Raw genomic sequence first — 18,658 nt, forward strand, 5'->3', positions numbered from 1 at the left:
TCATACTGTAGGCCTCGGCTGCGGCGCAAAGATCACTCTGATTATGCATGGTGAAATGGGTCGGTGGGAGGAATGTCACAGTCGCTATGCAACAGATTTAATCTAATCACCTTCCCCCAGATTAGGAGGGAATATCACCAGAAGGCCTTTCGTTTAAATTACACACCATGTGAGTGTTGCTTTAACCTCTCTCCCCCGAGCAGCAGGCTTTATTATTTACAATATGCTGCAATGCTTCGCTTCGTACCTTTTGACATGTTACATAAGGTGCTTGCTTCAGAGCAGATGAGACAGATTAAAATAATATACAGTTTTCCATCAAACCAAGAGCACGCACTTTGAAAAACCAAACTCTGTCTCGTTTGGTAGTGCCCCAGCATTTTCTCTGTCTCCTATGTTCTCTAGATCTTGTGATTTTTGCTACACATACTTTTTCCCAGTACTTGCTACCTTTTCCCCTGTTTTACCTGTGTTTTTCCAGCGTGTGCCCAGCTGTTCTTCAGTCTGTTTCACCAACCTGCTGGATTTCTTCATCAATAAACTGTTAGAACTTGCTCTGTCTGCCTCAGTTGGTCCAGAACACTAAAAACACAACCATATCATAGACGTCCCTGACACGATGATTGAGCGTGGATGTGAATATCAATCAGGCTCATACTTTTTGGAAATTCACATAATTCATACTTCCTGAAGACTTCCAGAGAGTTTGCTTTAGGTGCAGACTTCACCAAACTTTGCTTGAAATGATTTAGTAGTAATAATGATATTAATAAAAATCATTATAAAAAATTAAAAAACATTAAATTAAAAACGAGGAAATGAACCTCTCTTTTAACTTTAGCCAGGATAAACAGTTATGCATTGTATTTAGGTTCACGTTTAATTGCAGTGACGAACACCAGATTTGACAGAATGAGTTCAAAACTGCACACACTGTACTGTTGAATTTAAAAAAGGTAAATAAGAGCCTCTCTTATTTCTCACCTGTCATGTGTATCTTTATAATCAGGTTATAAAACGATGACAATAGTGTTAGTTTAAGTAAAAGACAGATGAAGACACACAGCCTGCAGCTCTCAGCAGCGATCCAAAGACAAACATGGCGGTTGAGAAGTACATGTTCTTATTTACCTTTCTGAAATTCAACAGTACAGTGTGTTCAGAATTGGACTCATTCTGTCACATCTCGTGTTTGTCATACTGCAATTAAACTTCAACCTTGTTCAGTCTGAATTATGTATTTTCTCCTCTTGCTTCCACAACCATCTGTCTGCTCGTTCGACACCACAAACTGACACACAGAAGAAAAAAAAACCACATTATTCCCTACATCATGCACACGCAAATGTGTTCATATTTGCCTCCAAAATGTATTTAATTTTTTTTAAATGCATTGTTTTGCATCATTAATTGGATTTTACAGACATGTTTCTTTATGATTATGAGTATTACTGTGCTATAAAATAATAGCAAAGATCTGGCTTCTTTTCCAAAAATAAAACTTTATAACAAACCTTAAACAAGACTGATCACTCCATAGGTTACCCTTCATGTTTTAAAATGAAGCTGGACAATTGACCCTGTTTTCCTGCTAGGTGGCAGTAACACACCAACATTGTTTCTCTTACATTTTGTAGCTCACGTTACGTGTTGCCTCAGAAGACACTCTGTCTTGGAGTGGAGCAAATCCTTAGACTTTGCAGCCATGATGAGAAACGAAAACGAGAATGAGAGTAAACAAAACAAACCATCAGTTATTGATTGTGGAAATCACAGAGTTACAGACTCAAATCTAACACAGTAATGGATGTCTTGCTCAAAGGCAGCCTGGCAGTGACTTCCAGTGGAAAACGAGAGCTTCTCTAGTTTACTAGTCCAGGATTTTGTAGCATAATGCTCACCATTTTAACCTCAATTGGTGTGATGTAATCACTGGCGTTACAGTAAATCCCTCTGGACAATCAGCAGTGATCTGATTGACAATAATCCAGAGTGAAGCAATTGTGCTGAAAGCATCAGCGCTACAGTGCTGTAAGTTCTTTATCACACTCTTTCAAAAGAGGACATTAAACAAGCATAATACGCGTATACAGGTGAAAATACAATGTCAACTAATTGATGTTAAACTGATGCTTTTATCCACAAGAGCAGCTGCTTTTAGTTGCCCCAGAAGGGATGGAAACCACGCCCTCTAGTGCCGGTTCAGGCACATTAGGGATTTCAAAAGAAGTACATTAGATTTTTGGAGGGTTTGAATTCATGCAGGGTTGAGGTGTGTAACTGCCAACAAGTAAACTCAAATTATTAACCGTTATAAATGATCAAATTCTTTATTTTAAGCCATTTAATGCATTAAATGCGAGTGCTTTTCTCTTGTGCTGCTGATTTGAACCTAATTTAGATGTCAGTTCAGGTGTTTCTCTTTCTGCAGTTTAGCTTGAAACAGGAAGCATATGGCAATTAATCTTCTGTTTTACTTCACGTTTAGAAATCTGCCACTTCCTCTACATAACTCACCGTGTCACCATCACAGATCAAGTTCCTCCTAAACTGTCACCTGGCTTTGAGTGTTAACACATCCAGGACTCAACGGTTCTTATGCTTCATGTTTGTAGGAAGTATTTGGTATTTTCTCAACCGTGTTAAACTGCATGCTGGGCTTTAAGTGAATTACTAAAAATGCAGACAGATGACCACTTTTAGTCCACCTTTGCTGCAGTTATGTGATTTAAATCTCTGAATCTTAAGTTTGTCGTGTTTTGCTTTTTAAAGGCTCTGAAAAGATTCTGAATCAACTATCAGCTTTAAGATTCTCCTTATTTTCTCTCTCAGTTTTGTCATGTCACATGGCTAGTTTTAAGCCAACATTAGTCAAAGTACAAATGTATTAGCGTCCAACACACTTCAAGTACCAAAAGGTAAAAGTACTCATTATGCAGCCCATTTGTGCATAAAGTCTTATCTTAACCATTAATACTACACTATCAGTAATCATTTTATGTTTGTTTTATTAATCTGCACAGTAACTCGTTACTTCAGATAAATGGAGTGGCAGTAGCAACACCTTTAAGTCTTTCATATTGAGTCAGATGCCCATTATGCCGTCTCCGGCTTGCAAACAACTTTTGATTAAACTATTTAACAGAAGTCAGATAATAGACTCAATCTGGAACTTTTTCAGCCTCTCTTTCTGAAAAACTGACGGGTCACTTCCTTATTTTCTCCTAACCGAGATTATAAAAGGAGTAACCAGTCCACGGCACTCTTTACCCTCCTCCTTCACCATTTTCTGCTTCCTTCTCTATTATCAGAGCAACAGTGTTTTTCAGAAGCTCTTCTCATCATGGGGAACTTTGCTGCCAATGAGGGACTCTCCATCTTTGTTATTGTGAGTATATTTAATCGCTACACTTATGGGTGTTTCTCCTGTCAGCTGCATTTAAAATCTGTTCAATCTGCTTAAGACTTGATGTTGACTTAGGGTAGTTAGAGAAAAGTACCAAACCCTGGCATCGACTGATCTGATTCATATCCTTCATATCCTATCATATTACTTATTCTTTGATCAGATAGTTCCTTATTCAATTCACATACTTTTATGCTGTATTTTATTAGGATAAAGTTTAATGTTAGGGGTTGCCAGATATGTTAGTTAAAAAATCATGTTTCAGCTACAGATTGTTCTCTACTCTTTGCTTATTATTAAACCATTTTTACAATGCAACCAGTTCAATGGATGTAGATAAGACTTTGATTTTGAACCCAAAAAGGTTGCGAACCACTGCTCAACTATATATATATATATATATATATATATATAAGCTTATTTCTTTGGCGGTAATCTGGTGGAAACATTTGTTATGAACAGTACTTTCTAGGCCTGAACATGGTCATATTTCAGGACACTGTAAATATTGCCAAGTTTAAATTTTAAAATGCAAACTGCACTTTAGGTTCATAATTTCCTGGAAAAAATACAAATGCCATGACTTCTTTGTGCTTGTGTTTGGACATTTTACATTACTTTTTGCTTCTTTTGTCATATGAAAACGTACCAAACATGTTAATTTCCTCCAAATTAAGTAAAAGATCTTGGTATTAGTTCAGTAACATTTTGAATGATACCTGAGAACATCAAACTATAAAACTGATCACTTTAATAGTTTTTATTATAAAGTTTCATGATTCCTCCATGAATTATTTTGCATGATTTGAACGTATTGGAGTGAAAGCTTTTTGATGAAGCTTGAGATGTGATTTGTGTTCCAGCTGGTGTGGCTCGGGATCAATGCCTTCCTGTTTGTCCATTTCTACATGGCCTTCCTGGTGGAGAGATGGTTTTACACCAGGGTCCTGCTCGGGGTGAGTCCGACCTGCTGCATCACATATTCACTCAGAGACGAGCCATTTTTTTATAAATTTATTTTACAAATTACTTTAAAAAAAAACAAAAACTGATTGATTTAGAGTAAAAAGTAGTCTTTTCTGGGCCGATACTGCACCGTTATCCACTCTGTGGATTATGTTTCCTAAAGGAGCATGCATCTAGTGTATCTATATTTTCAAGTTTCAGAAAGAACCAAAAGCTCTCAACAAACTAATCAAACAACTTGTGAAAGTTGGAGGAGAATCATTTGAAGAAAAACGGCCCTTTTCAGTTCCTCAATCTGCAGCGGGTGCTCTCTCCGAAATGTCCAAGATTAACATCAAGCTGCAGCGCTCCCATTCCTCTTCTTTACTTTAACATGACCAAATTATCACTTCAGTCACTTTTTAAGGCAACAATACCAGAAGTTCTCTGGTTCCAACCCTGTATAATGTGAATAGTTGGTGGTTCTCTTAGTCTATGTTATAAAACAGAAGATATTTCCGTTTTGAAGAGCTCTATTTTCTGACGTTTTACAGACCTGAGTTACAAAAAGATGATTCAATCATTTGTTGCAGCCTGAATTAGCTCATGGTAACAGTTTGTTAACAAGATAAACACACTGTGTTAGCTTAGCTACATCATTTCATTTAGACACCTGCATCAGTTACTGTATCTTAGTGTACATACTGGATTTCTTTGACTCTGAACTGCTGCCAGCGGCGGCTTTGCTGATTCTTTGGCTTCAGTTTCTTGGAACCAATTATTTTCACATGCTGGGAGATATCTAATCCGTCAGAAATCCCCTTATCTTCAATTTATAAACGCCACCAGTAGACTTAATGTTATTCCCACTCGACTGCTCGTGTTCAAGTCTGATATCAGGCTGGATATTGATCCTGATCGGTTTCTGTTTCAATTTCATTTGGTCTTCTACACTTTTCTGGGGACATTTTTTAAATATCTTTTCTTACATATGTTACTTAAAAGTGCATAATATAGACTACACTCACTGCAAACAAGGGAAATAAAATAGCACATTTTATAACAGTGGTGGAATGTAATTATTTACTCCAGTACAGTACTTAAGTACAAATTTGAGGTACTTGTACTTTCCTGGAGTCTTTTCTTTTCAAGCTACCTTCTACGAGAGAAATATTGTACTTTTTACTCCACTACATTCATCTGACAGCTTTAGTTACTTTACAGATGTTTTGCACACAACACATGTAGTTTATAAATCTGATGTTTTATTCTAAAGTAAACTAGCCAACAATATAACGGCTACAAGTCCAGCTGAGATGATCAGACCATTAAACACAACTGGTTGGATCCTTTACACACACTACAATGGGAGGATTTTTCTGCATTGAGTACTTTTAATACTTTAAGTACATTTTCTTGATACTTAGACTTTTACTTGAGTAACATTTTCAATGCAGGACTTTTACTCGTAATAGAGTATTTTTACAGTGTGGTATTAGTACTTTTACTAAAGTAAAGGATCTGAATACTTCTTCCACCGCTGACGGTTGGGTAGAGTTTAAAATAAGTGTGTTTGAATGTTCAGCAGGTTTAAAAATCAATCCATCTTAGATATGACAGAAACAGATTGAGTTTCAGCAGCCGATTCATTTATCATCTTCCATTAACAAAATGCCACAGTATAAAACAGCCCAACACGCACCATATCTACTCCACCTTGTATCTACACTTCCAGTGCTTGGCAGTGAAGGGAAGCAGGTCTGACGTGAGCGTTAGTTTCTTCCGTGGTCACAGCTGGCTTCATGAAACACTGAGCCCTTACTGCACAGCTGCATCAAAGTGAGCAGAAGTGAAACAATCTGTTGTACTTTCTACTATCCGTGTTCCCTATATTTAAAGTTATCAAATATCAATGTTAAGAGACATGAGGACCAATACTCACAAGTTACAACTTGTATACTTATTCACAGGTCTTTTAGGGATACAAGAGAAAGGATTTATTTCCAAATGAGCGCTATAAAGTGATGTGAAGTAACCCGTCTCTCTCTAACCCGTCAGCATGCTCTGTCCTGGGCCAGAGCTCCCGCCGCCTGCCTCAACTTTAACTGTATGCTCATCCTCCTGCCAGTGTGCCGAAACCTGCTGTCCTTCCTCCGTGGAACCATCCAGGTATCACTCCAAAACACCAAATTCTCACCAAACAAAAATTCATAATAAAAAGATGCTTACGAGGGATCCAATTTGTATTTCTAACTATCAGAGGCCTGGATTGATTGTCTGTCTGTCTGTATTCAGTGCTGCAGCCGCACAGCTGCTCGTCAGCTCGATCGAAACCTCACCTTTCACAAACTGGTGGCGTACATGATCGCCTTCCACACAGGTATTATTGTTGAGGATCTTAGCTCGTGTTACAATGATCAACACCGGAAAAAACACAAAAGCACAAATAACTTTTTCCAAGTTGTAAAATGATGCCAAGTTATTAAAATAAACAATTAAATATGATGATTAAAAAAAACACGATATCAGGTTTTTCTTCATTGACTGGGAGGAAGTTATATGACAGTTGTCCAATGAAACACAACTTGAAATATGTTAATTGAATTAACTAATAAATATACATGAAAGTGTAATCTATAAAACATCCATATATGCCATTATATCTGTGACAATCCAGTGTTTCTGATTTATGTAGTCAAAACATACACTAAAATATATAACTCCACATCACTTAGTCATATGTATGAGTTATAAGAAGAATTCTGCAGCTTCAGAGCGTTTGGACTATTTAAAATCACTTTATTCATAATACATTTTCTCTTTCTCGCCCTCTCGTAGCGGTGCACATCGGTGCACATTTGTTTAACTTTGAGTTTTTCATGGACGCTCAGCTGGATCGCAACAGCAGCCTTCTGCCCTTCATCCTGTCTGAAATCGGCACCGGGGACAACGCCTCCTTCCTGAACCCCATCAGGACCAACGAGACGGTGAGTTGTGGTTACGGAAGCTTCTTGTGTTGCTCAAATCTGTGAAATCCTCCTCTGCTTAACTGCCAAATTTGGTGTCAATGAGAAAAAAATAAAGTATTACTTCATCCGACAAACTTCCTCTTTGGAGATATTTTGTCATTTAAAAAACTTCCTTTTTACAGTATTTAGCTTTATAATGCATTTCTTTAAAAGCTTTGACACAAATAAAGAAGAGTTGGATCTTCTGTGGCATAAAAACTAAATACGCAGCATCTCGTCGGCCTCGTGGGTGAAATCCAACAATAAATGACTCGGTGTGCAACAGCTTTAAGTAAGTTATGGTGAGGATGAAATATTCTGAGTCTAAGGCCACAAACATGCTAAAAATCTCCTCCCGCTCTATGTCCTTTAATATTTTAGTCAAGGTTGTGAGATTGTAGCTTCCTCTAATAAAAGTTCTCTCTCAGACTTTGAACTGTATTTCTTGTACCACTGGTTTCACAGTTATTATTTATTATTATATTGTCAGTTGGATTTATTCATGCCTTACTCAGACCAGTTCAGTTTCTCTCGTCTTTTACTCTTAAAAATGACAATCCAACTGCTTTCATGTCTCATTCTTAAACTGAGACTTTATCTGTGTTTAGGGACATTAAAAACCACATTCCTTGTGAAAACCACACCCCAAAACTCTTCTAACTGCTCCAACGATCATACACAATCAACTTCAGACGGCACTTTGTCTTTCCGTTTAGACACCTCAGTGGACATTCAACTTTAGTTAGTGCTCACACTTTTACAGTACTTCCACTTTAACTGTTTCAACTTCTTGCACTAATAGTATTACAACTGTCACTTTAATTACTTTTAGTATTTCAAATGTTTGAAATGTAAAATTTCAGTTGCAAGTTTACTTAAATAAAAAGTACACTGAAGAAATGACCAAATCTGTTTATTTTCTATAATATAACAACTCCACAACCCCTGTGATGTTCACTTCAACGGTCACTCTTTAGCCTCCAAACTAGCTTTGTACTTTATACAGAAGCAGCAGAGAGTACGTGCCCACAGTCGGTGTGAGCATGGAGAGGAACTATGACAAAACAGACATTGGTACATGAGGGAAGTTAGCCAACAAACCTGACCTGCAGGGCGTTGGAGGCGCTGACCCTGTGACCTGGACCCACGCCGCAACTAACCCCTGTGTGCTGTGTGTTTGTACGCAGAGCCCTACCATCGTCATGTTCACCACCATCGCCGGTCTGACAGGCGTGGTCATCACGCTGGCCCTCATCCTCATCATTACTTCATCCATGGAGGTGATCCGCAGGTCCTACTTCGAGGTCTTCTGGTACACACACCACCTCTTCGTCATCTTCTTCATTGGACTGGTGTTCCACGGCTTCGGGTAAAAAGGCACAAAAACTACATGTAATATTCAGTTAGACCAGGATAAACACGGTTGAGTGTAAGAAGCACCAAGCTAAAGTTTTTAGGTACAGTTACCAGCAGCCAGGCCCTGAAATTACAACCCGACCATGTGCCAATCTACTTGCCAGTAGGCGGGTAGCCATTGAGAATTAAGTGATTCATTAGTTGTTTTTTGCCACTGTTCCTTTACATTTCAACCAAGTCCACCATTTCCTTGGATTTGAGCTCAAAAAATAGGAAATTAATTTAAACATTAAAAAGAAATATATATTCTAAAGATTCACTGATCTATCGGCAGATTATCGTATTGACCGATATTCGCCTCGTTGACTATCGGCAAATAAGACGGCAATTCACCGATGGCAGTGGCCAACTGGGACAACAGTCAACTAGCATATGCAGGTTGTTTCATACATTTGTATGATTGAAATTGTGCTCATTCAAAGATAGTGTAAAGATAAATGGCTTTAAAACAGTTTAGTTCCTTGTCACAACAAAACATCGGCCTGGAATTTCAAAGTCAGTGCACCCCGAATATATTCCAAGAGTCATTGGTAATAGTGATTTTGTTAACTTGACAGCACTTAAATGTGTATTCTTAACAAGTTCAAGAATGATGCTCGTGCATTTCCTGCATTTCACCTTTATGGGGCAAATGATTGGCTGGTAACAAGCCTGCGTGGCTCAAGGATTTTAAAAGTAGCTGCTGGCCAAAAACGTTTATGCCACGAGCTTCACTTAAAATAATTAGAATTCCTGTGCGTGTTGTTCCCTGACTGCAGGCGGATCGTGCGAGGACAGACAGCCGCTAGCCTGAAGACAAACAGGCCCGATGTTTGTGCCGACCAGTTTGAAGACTGGGGAAACAACGGCTCCGAATGCGCTGTACCAGAGTTTGCTGGAAACCCGCCGATGGTGAGCTGTTGAAGACTGCAGGGTGCTCATGGGAAACACTTTGTTTCATTGCAGTACATTCTGAAAACTTTGTAGCAACAAAAATCCGTTTAGCATGTCACATCTTTTAAGCTGTTGATGTACCTTTTCTGCAGACGTGGAAGTGGGTGGTGGGCCCCATGATCCTCTATGTGTGTGAGAGGCTCGTCCGACTCTATCGCTCCCACCAGAAAGTGGTCATCACCAAGGTGTGTGTGTGTGTGTGCTGAAATAAAAAGATGTATACAGTCATGATCTGAACAGGAAAAGCAGCAGTTTGTAGAAATTGTATTCAACGTTCTCCATCCTCTACAACGTTCTCTGTTTAACTGTTAGTTGAATATCTCAAAAAAGTATTTGGCAGATTTAAATTAACTTTGGTAGAAAAAGACATTTTTGTTCTGGCATTACTTGTTGAAAGACACATATCTTTGTATATATGTCTCCTTAAAAAAATACCAAATCTGGATTACCATAAATATCAAATCATTCATCTGTTTTTTACAATATCAAACCATTTTTCTGATATGACTATAATAACTTGGATTTGAACTGCTGGACGAACAAAAACAAAGACATTTGTAGACGTCACTTTGGGGTCTGGGAAGTTATGATTTTTCAAGTAATTGCAGAAACAAATGAAATAAAATTAAAGTAATTATACCCCTAAATACTCCTGTACCTGTCCCTCAGGTGGTGATGCACCCGTCTAAGACTCTGGAGTTGCAGATGAAGAGGAAAGGTTTCCATATGGAGGTGGGTCAGTACGTCTTCATCCAGTGTCCGTCCGTCTCCAGGCTGGAGTGGCACCCCTTCACCCTGACGTCCGCCCCCGAGGAGGACTACTTCAGCGCCCACATCCGTATCGTCGGAGACTGGACCCAGGCGCTGTATGAGGCCTGCGGAGGAGACAAAACGGAGCCTCAGGAGGCCTGGAAATTGCCTAAGTACGACAGCAGGGGGAAGGGGGTGATAAGAGGAAAACTGTGCCTAAAATTGCTCGTGATTACATTTGATTGAGCCCTCCACCTCTCTGATGCAGCACTCCTTTCAAAAGCTGCTATTGAGGGTCTTTACAGTGCTTTATTGTGTGTAATTCTTGGTGGAGTCAAGAGGCAGAGAAAGCGTAGAAATCATTCAATAATAATATAAACTTTCCCCACTGTGGTCCTGCTGAGTAAGCTGCAGCAACTTCCTGTTCTCGGCCTTTATTCAAAGCTGCTGCCTCTAATGGCATCAACTGCAGATGTTCACTTTGACTGTTGTGTTGAACAACAATCAGGCTTTTTAGCTTGTGACCTCTTCGAAAGAAAGCCTCTACTTAGAGCCTCTTGTCACGTTTCAGATGATTATGAGTTAACCGCTCCACAAATTATTCACAACAAAGAAACAATACAGCACTGTAAACTGAATTTTCTGCAATTTTTGGAATAAAAATGACTAAAATAGTTCATTATCAAAATAGTTTGCGATTATTATTATTTTTTTTTTATAAATGAAGCACAGAGACGTCAAGGACACTTATCAGAATATTAAATATTTATGAAATGGTTGTGCTTTAGATCCCAGTGCCTCCCATCATGACCAGTTTCCCTCTCTCTGTTCCTCAGGCTGGCCATAGACGGGCCGTTTGGGACGGCCAGTGAAGACGTGTTTCGTTATGAGGTGGTGATGCTGGTCGGCGCCGGGATCGGCGTCACTCCTTTCGCCTCCATCCTCAAGTCTGTGTGGTACAAACGCATCCAGAACAACCAGGACGTCTTCACGAAGAAGGTGAGGGAGACATTAACACACTTACTAGCTTCTCACATTCTTCGTTCGCTCAGGGTGAATGAGAGACGATTAGTAAGGGGACCGTTTGTTGAACTAGATTTCTATCAAGCATCAAATCATTCTCAAGATTGGAAATAGTCCTGACTTAAGGTGCTCTCTCTGGAGCTTTCAGCTGTACAACATCTTCAGCAGATGGATCGTCACTTTAAGACTTCTCTTTGAGCAAGTTATGGAAAGTATTCTAAGCAAACTCCATCCGCAGATGAAGAAAGTGTGCCAAGTTTGAAAGCTCCAGAAAGTGGAGCACTGTTAAACTACAATTTCCAAGTTCATGAATGAAAAAAAAAAGACGATGCGATACAGTTTAGGGCAAATAAACAAGGTCTGCAAAAATAAGAATTTGTGTGAATAACCAAAGTGAAAATTTGCTTTGTATTCAGTCTGAACACACGGTAGATTTTGGGTGGTTAGTGATACTTTCTAAGGTGTGTTGAGTTATTATTCAAGACTGTAAAATTCTTCAAAAGTGCACCACTGCTTAACGTACCAATTTTTACCACGGTAAATCTGAGCTCCCGTGTGTCCCTGTCCTCCCCAGATCTACTTCTACTGGCTGTGCCCGGAGACGCAGGCCTTCGAGTGGTTCGCTGACCTGCTGCAGTCTCTGGAGGGTCAGATGGCCGAGAAGGGTGTGACCGACTTCCTCAGCTACAACATCTACCTCACCCGCTGGAAGGACACCGAGGTATGAACAGTGCTAGGGCTGACACTAACAATTCTATTCATTGTCCATTAATCTGGGGATTATTTTCTGGATTATTGGATAAATTGTTTGGTCTATAAAATGTCAGAAAATGGTGAGAAATGTGAATCAGTGTTTCCCAAAAAGCCCAAGATGACGTCCTCAAATGTCTTGTTTTGTCCACAACTCAAAAGATATTCAGTTTACCGTCACAGAGGAGAGAAGGAACTAGAACATATTCACATCTAACAAGCTGACAGTAGTTGAAAAATAAGTGGTCATTAAACTGTGCCGTTTGTCCTGCCATGTTCAGACATCTGTACACGATCAAAAACTGCGGTGCATCCTTTAAACTCTGTCTGTCTTTCACTCCGTCAGGCCGCTCACTTCCGTGTCCACCATGAGGCGGTGAACGATCCAATCACGGGGCTCAAACAGAAAACTCTTTATGGCAAACCCAACTGGGACAACGAGTTCACCCATATTGCGTCAAAGCACCCAGGGTGAGGCCCTTTGTTATGCTATCACACTGTACACACACAAACACTTTCGCTTCATACAGGTGATGACGTTACTGCTGACATGCTGCCACTTCAATCTCTACAACTACTGGGCTGGGAAACCAACTTTAATACTTTTAGGCAACGACTGAATTGCCTGCATAGTATCGAAAAATGGCTCGTCATTTAATAAGCAGTAAATCTAATCAGTGTCAGTGAGCCAATAAGTATGCAGCATGCTTCTACCAAGATCTAATAATGCTTGAGATGAGCTATCTAACGTTACATGTCGAGGAGGCATGCAGGAAAAACTCTGCGGGTAAGTCTCAGGTCCTTAGATTGCATCGAAGTTTCCTTCACTTGCTTCCCTTCCTCGCGTCTTAAGCTGCACCTCATGGCCCTTATGGGATAGCTCCTTGACTCCTCGGTCCTCGGCTGAACCGGAAGTTGTTCTGTCCCTCCTGGTGAAGGCCGTCTCAGAGCGCTTATTCCTGCCTCGAGGACCAAGGAGGGATCATCGAGGAGCTTTAGGCGAGGACACACGAGAGCAGTGTTCCTGGAAGCCATGCAGCTGAAAGGGTAGCTAACTCCGCCCAAACAACTGATGTATTCATGTGACGCTTCAGAGGAAAGGACGTCTCATCCCTCTAAAACACATTTCCTCGGTTCCTCTCTCCTCCGATGATTTCTCCGCTTCTATCCGTGGCTCCTTGGTGGGAGGGACTAAGACGCGAGGAAGGGAGGCAAGTGGAGGAGTCGAGGAGGCAATTTAAGTGACATGAGAAGCACCTTTAGTCCTAGTCCATCCCATCAAGGAGGCACGGGAGAGACGCAAGGAAATCATGCGAGGAGAGAGGAAACGAGTAAATGTGTTTGTAGAGGGATGAATTCGTCAGCTGTATGGGCGGAGTTAGCTTCTTCTTCCCATTTACGGCAGCTATTTTTCAAGCCATTTGATAAGGGACTGCCTAAAAAATCTGTACATGACAGTTGCCACACGAAAAAAATCATCCTCTAGAGCCTTCATCCTATTTTGTATGCAATTGTTCTTTAACTGTAACTTTAGTCCACTACAGCCTCTGAAAGACAGTAAAGTCGGCCTAAAAGATTCGGGGCTTTTGAGAAAACATTTGGGACTGGAGCCCCAGAAGCTCCTGTTCACAAACAACTATTTATTTTACAACTGCTCACACACACCTCCAACATAAACTTACACATTCTGACCGTGTGCCTATGGTTCCCTGGCTTCATTCATATGGTAACAATAATGGTCCAAAATGATGTGAAGTTGCATTTTTTTTTTTTTTTTTTTATTGAAATAACGTTGAAATGGAGGGCCCATAAATCCCCCGCCAAATTCATGCACCTAAGTCTTCCACAAATGTAGAGAAAACACTGCCTGTGCAAAGATAATTAACTAGGGGCAATAACAAAAATACTTTTTTAAAGACCTGGTCAAGTTCATTCTTCACCTGGGGAAATATCTTAACTCAAGTTACACCTTTACAGTCTGACACCAGAGCTTTTTCAGGACAGTTTTCCAACGGTGGAATAAAATCATGGGAGTTTTGCACCAAACAGGAAGCAGCAAACCTAAACTTAAGGAAAACACTAAGGGATTTTGTTCTTGATTTTCTGGCTTGTTTTTAAAAATATACACAAAGCCAAACATTTAAACAAGGTTTTCTGCTGAGATGGAGACCAGCAGAATTATAAGCATTCCTACTGCCGGTAGTTATCCTGAATGTTTTTGTGTCCTCAGAACTAAAGTGGGAGTGTTCCTGTGCGGTCCGCCTCAGCTGGGGAAATCTCTGGAGAAACAGAGTCTGTCTCACACAGAGGGCGATGTCAAGTTCATCTTCAACAAAGAGAACTTCTAACAACAACCAGGAGAGAAAGGGGAACGGCACAAGTACTGAAAGAGCGTCGCTTATGTATCACAGCAGGGTTCGATGTTTTTAAATAATTCTTGTAATTCTTTACAACTGTTACCACTGGCAGCTCATCAGGGGTCTCTGCTTCCCGCCACAGACGTTCTGCAAAGACACCGCTGTTGCTCAAAAACGGAGGAAATAGCCATGCGGTATTTTCCACATTACCTTGTTCTCCTTTTGTGTTACATCAATAAGTAAAGCTACTTTCAAAACCGTTCTTCCTATTTTCATTTAGTTTTTTTTCGTTTTGCTCACACAAGATGTATTTCTGAAAAGCAGGTTTGATACCTCATGGTTCAAATTCCCAAAACTTTGAGACGAAAAAAAAAAAATCGCCCTCGAGCAAGGCATTAAAGCTTAGCTACAGTGGAGCTGTTGAGCAGCTCAAAATTTGCCAAATAACGAGAAAGTAAAGCATTTTCCTGTTTAGTTTTTATTCCATGTGCATGAGTACAGGATTTAGAAATACTGTTCACGAATCTTAGATGTGAGGCTTTTTCAGATAGTAAATGGATTTTCTTTGGTCTGGTTTTGTTATAAACCAGCAGACTTCTGGTTACAGTGTGGGATCGTGTCTGAAAAAATGACTAAATGTTATGTTTAAACATTTACTATGTTATTTAAATTGTAAAAAAATAAAAAATGCAAAGTAGATGTGAAGAAAGCATGTGTATAGGCTGACGTTTTGCCAGTGATGTTAATTGTATTCATCACATCTGTGATGCTTTTTTAATGTATTTTCTTTAGCACCCAAGACCAATGGGGATTCCTTTTTTGGATAATAAACTTGAATTTTCAGAGATGTTTTGTGGCAATTTTACAACACAATTAGTGCATCTGAAGAATGGAGAAAAACAGCAAAACGATAAAAACCGAGAGGATATCATGGATATATAAAACATAAAGCCAAGATAAATTATTGATTCATTGAAGATAAACGACTGAACACAAATGTCTTCACGTTTATTTTGAAGAAGGGTTCCAGCTGCTGTCAGGCGTCAGTGAGAGATAAATGGGACACTACTAAAGCACTGCAGTGACATGAGATAAGATAAATACATTAAGATGATGATGTTGTCATGCATCTGAAGGCTGAAAATACAGTTTCATCTTCTGAAACTTTTCCTTAAGGAGGTTAAAGGTCAAGCTTCCTGGTGTACACACAGCTGTATGGCACTTGGTGGCCCCCTGCTGTTCACAGAAACACTGCACTTCCCCTCTGGTGGCAGCAGTGTGTGTGTGTGTTTGTGTGTGTGTGTGTGTGTGTGTGTGTGTGTGTGTGTGTGTGTGTGTGTGTGTGTGTGTGTGTGTGTGTGTGTGTGTGTGTGTGTGTGTGTGTGTTGTGTGTGTGTGTGTGTGTTATGGGATAGCCACAGCAAACACACTGACTACACAGTACATGGTGCGGTTTTCCCATCTCACAGTGCAGCTTCCTGCAGAGACAAACAAGGAGGGGAAAGTTTAGAGAGATACTTAAAACATGAGAGAATGAGAACGGACTAAACGAGCAGACATAAAGAAAACAGGAAGAAAGCAGAAAGTTACATATAGTCACTTTAAGTACTTTCAGAGGGAAATATTTGACTTGTTCTCCTCTGCATTTATCTGGCGGCTGGAGTTACTTTGCAGATGAAGAATTCTAACAAATCAGCTGCAGTGTTGAACCAGCTTTAAAAGTGACGCGTTTGTCTTAAATAGTATAATATAAATTAGTGCTGTGCAGTGGATTCATTTCATGCTGATGTGAAGAGTGGTTCATGTGGATTTTGAAAAGTAACTGATACATATTAAAAGAAACTTTAAAGTGTTAAACTGAGAACCCACCAGGCTAAAGCAGTCAACAGGGGACACACTGCTAACTGAAAGCATCATTGACAATAGCTATACAGTATATGAGAACAACAGAAGACATGGCCCTATGTGATGAGGCTGGACCTCTCCATTAAAAGAGAGGTGCTCTCAGAGTGAACCAGCGGAGAAAACTCAGCCTACCGTCCACGGCAGTGTCCCAGTAGCAGGAGTTAGCTGTGTGGAGGCCGGCTCCTGTTTTCTGCATCACAGCACACGTCACTGTACAGACACAAACAGTCACAATAAGCACTTTGTTCCATTTTGTATTCTAGTTTAAATGTTTTATTTGAAAGCAGTCACACGTACAACTTGTTTTCTTCCGTCTTAAATCAGGGTCCCCCCATGGTTCTCCAAGTTACATTAAAGACTTTTTTAAGACCACCTAGGATGAAATGTAATGCCAACTTCACGGCCACGTAATGGAAAATCAGTGTGGATTTAAGCCAGAGAAAAGAAGTATTTACCAAGTAACGTTACCTGAATTTAAGTGTGTTTGTACTCTAATAACATAAAATCAATTCAATATTTGTCACATTTAAAGCGCTTATGATATGAAACTAAAAATACAAAAGTAATTTAAATGTTACCCACGACGTTACAGCATTTATTTAATCCCACAAAAAGGACAAGAAAAAAAGACCTTTGTAAAGGAAATGCAATGCTTTTAAGACCTTATTTTTAGAAAATTAAATGTTAAACTTGTAATACTTTTAAGACCCCCAGGAACCCTGTTAATATAATAAAAAAAAACATACTTTAGAAAGTAATGAAACATCCTAAGTTAAAGTGAAATCTGCAGCGAGACACAAACACACCGATGTACTTGTACGGTTTCCCCTGTTTGACCAGCTGCGTGAGGCAGCGCTCCACGATGCTGGCGGTCCATTTGTTCACATGATTCAGGCTGTAGTCGTCACCGCCCACGACCGCCTCGATACACTGAGATAAAAACACAGAGACACACACGCCCATCACATAACAGCTCCATGTTTACAGTCATGTGGAAGTCACTGGGTGCCGTTTCACCCCGAGGAGACTGAAATAAAGAGCAGACACTGTTACAAACCTGAGTACAGAATAAACATTATCATTATTTTTTCTGAAGAGTTTCTTAATGCACTATTTTCCACTATTAGTACAGACTCAGATGTGTAACAGCAATGTGAAATAGCAATTAAGATAAAAAAACTAACGTTATTTCAAAAATTAGTAACTGTGATGACCCTCTCTGATGTCTCCTGTTTTGTTAAAAATGAGTAACTACTTTGAAACAGATTCTTTTATTAATCCTATAAACATCTGAATCAATGGTGAACCTTTACAGCAAAACCCAATGAATACTCTGCTACTGTCCCACTCAGTACACTGTGGAGGGGTAACACCAGTTAAGATATAGTCTGATAGTGTGCGGGTAACGCTAATGAATTTAACAACCTTAAAGCTACTAAAAGAAAAGAAAACGTGATGTTAAAGGGTTAACTCGAGTTAATATTACCTCTTTGACAAGGCCATCAGCTTCTTCAGAGTTGAAGGAACCCTGAAAATGGGAAACAGACAAATACGAGTCAATGCAGGTTATACATACATACATTCCCCCTTAACACTTAACATTAACTACATTTTACAGTCACAGTCACATAGTATTTATACAGAAATAGTATAATATCAGTCCCAATGTCACTTTAAACAACTTGCTAACCACCAGGAACAGGTTGTTAGCCAATTGTAGATATAATACGCAATACTATATAACGATTTGACACCAAAATACAGCGTTAGCATCACAAATCACCTGGGAGATAACGTTAGAAGTGGCTAGCTAGGGCAGCTAGCCAGCTACTATCTACCCTAATGTATCACTTAATACGTAAATTACGGTACAAACCTCGTTGCCGTTAGGATACTCCTCCATTCCTGTCATCTATCGCTGGTCCAAAGGAGTAACAGTCTTTGTTTTTCAGTTAAAAATAGAAGAAAAGGCTATTTTTTTCTGGAAAAAAAACCGAGAAAAACAGGAGCTGTTTAGGACTTCCTGAGAGCTGTCAACAGAACGAGAATAAAGAGCGACGAAGAAGAGAATGCGGTGAGCGACCAACGGCTGGCGGCTGCCAACTGCTGGTAGCAACCATAGCAACACATTTCTAAGTTACATCCATAGACTGTATATTATACAG

General features: G+C 39.7%; 2 protein-coding genes across 2 annotated transcripts; one reads left to right on the top strand and one right to left on the bottom strand.

The window, feature by feature from the left end:
• Positions 1-3,264: 3,264 nt before the first annotated feature.
• On the top strand, positions 3,265-15,433 carry cybb (cytochrome b-245, beta polypeptide (chronic granulomatous disease)). Its single transcript, XM_078243432.1, has 13 exons — positions 3,265-3,388; positions 4,270-4,362; positions 6,410-6,520; positions 6,647-6,731; positions 7,190-7,338; positions 8,547-8,728; positions 9,534-9,666; positions 9,801-9,893; positions 10,378-10,631; positions 11,295-11,457; positions 12,056-12,202; positions 12,578-12,702; positions 14,462-15,433. Exons 1-13 carry the CDS (start codon positions 3,344-3,346, stop codon positions 14,577-14,579), a joined length of 1,698 nt encoding a protein of 565 aa, XP_078099558.1. The 5' UTR covers positions 3,265-3,343; the 3' UTR covers positions 14,580-15,433.
• A 142-nt stretch (positions 15,434-15,575) lies between these two features.
• On the bottom strand, positions 15,576-18,552 carry LOC144512617 (dynein light chain Tctex-type 1-like). The gene is made up of 5 exons (XM_078243433.1): positions 18,370-18,552; positions 17,980-18,021; positions 17,300-17,423; positions 16,626-16,703; positions 15,576-16,066 (listed from the first exon to the last, which is right to left on the bottom strand). Exons 1-5 carry the CDS (start codon positions 18,403-18,405, stop codon positions 15,993-15,995), a joined length of 354 nt encoding a protein of 117 aa, XP_078099559.1. The 5' UTR covers positions 18,406-18,552; the 3' UTR covers positions 15,576-15,992.
• Between the last annotated feature and the right edge of the window lie 106 nt (positions 18,553-18,658).

This window comes from Sander vitreus, chromosome 24, assembly GCF_031162955.1.
Source record: "Sander vitreus isolate 19-12246 chromosome 24, sanVit1, whole genome shotgun sequence".
In the NCBI taxonomy this organism is placed as follows: Eukaryota; Metazoa; Chordata; class Actinopteri; order Perciformes; family Percidae; genus Sander; species Sander vitreus.

Bases quoted from the DNA above. Each gene is read 5' to 3' on its own strand.
- cybb (XM_078243432.1), top strand. From the start codon at position 3,344: ATGGGGAACTTTGCTGCCAATGAGGGACTCTCCATCTTTGTTATT. The intron at 6,732-7,189 runs GTATTATTGTTG...GCCCTCTCGTAG, and splicing joins CATGATCGCCTTCCACACAG to CGGTGCACATCGGTGCACAT. The intron at 12,703-14,461 runs GTGAGGCCCTTT...TTGTGTCCTCAG, and splicing joins ATTGCGTCAAAGCACCCAGG to AACTAAAGTGGGAGTGTTCC.
- LOC144512617 (XM_078243433.1), bottom strand. From the start codon at position 18,405: ATGACAGGAATGGAGGAGTATCCTAACGGCAACGAG. The intron at 18,022-18,369 runs GTTTGTACCGTA...TCCCATTTTCAG, and splicing joins AGTATCCTAACGGCAACGAG to GGTTCCTTCAACTCTGAAGA. The intron at 16,067-16,625 runs GTAGGCTGAGTT...TTGTCTCTGCAG, and splicing joins CTGGGACACTGCCGTGGACG to GAAGCTGCACTGTGAGATGG.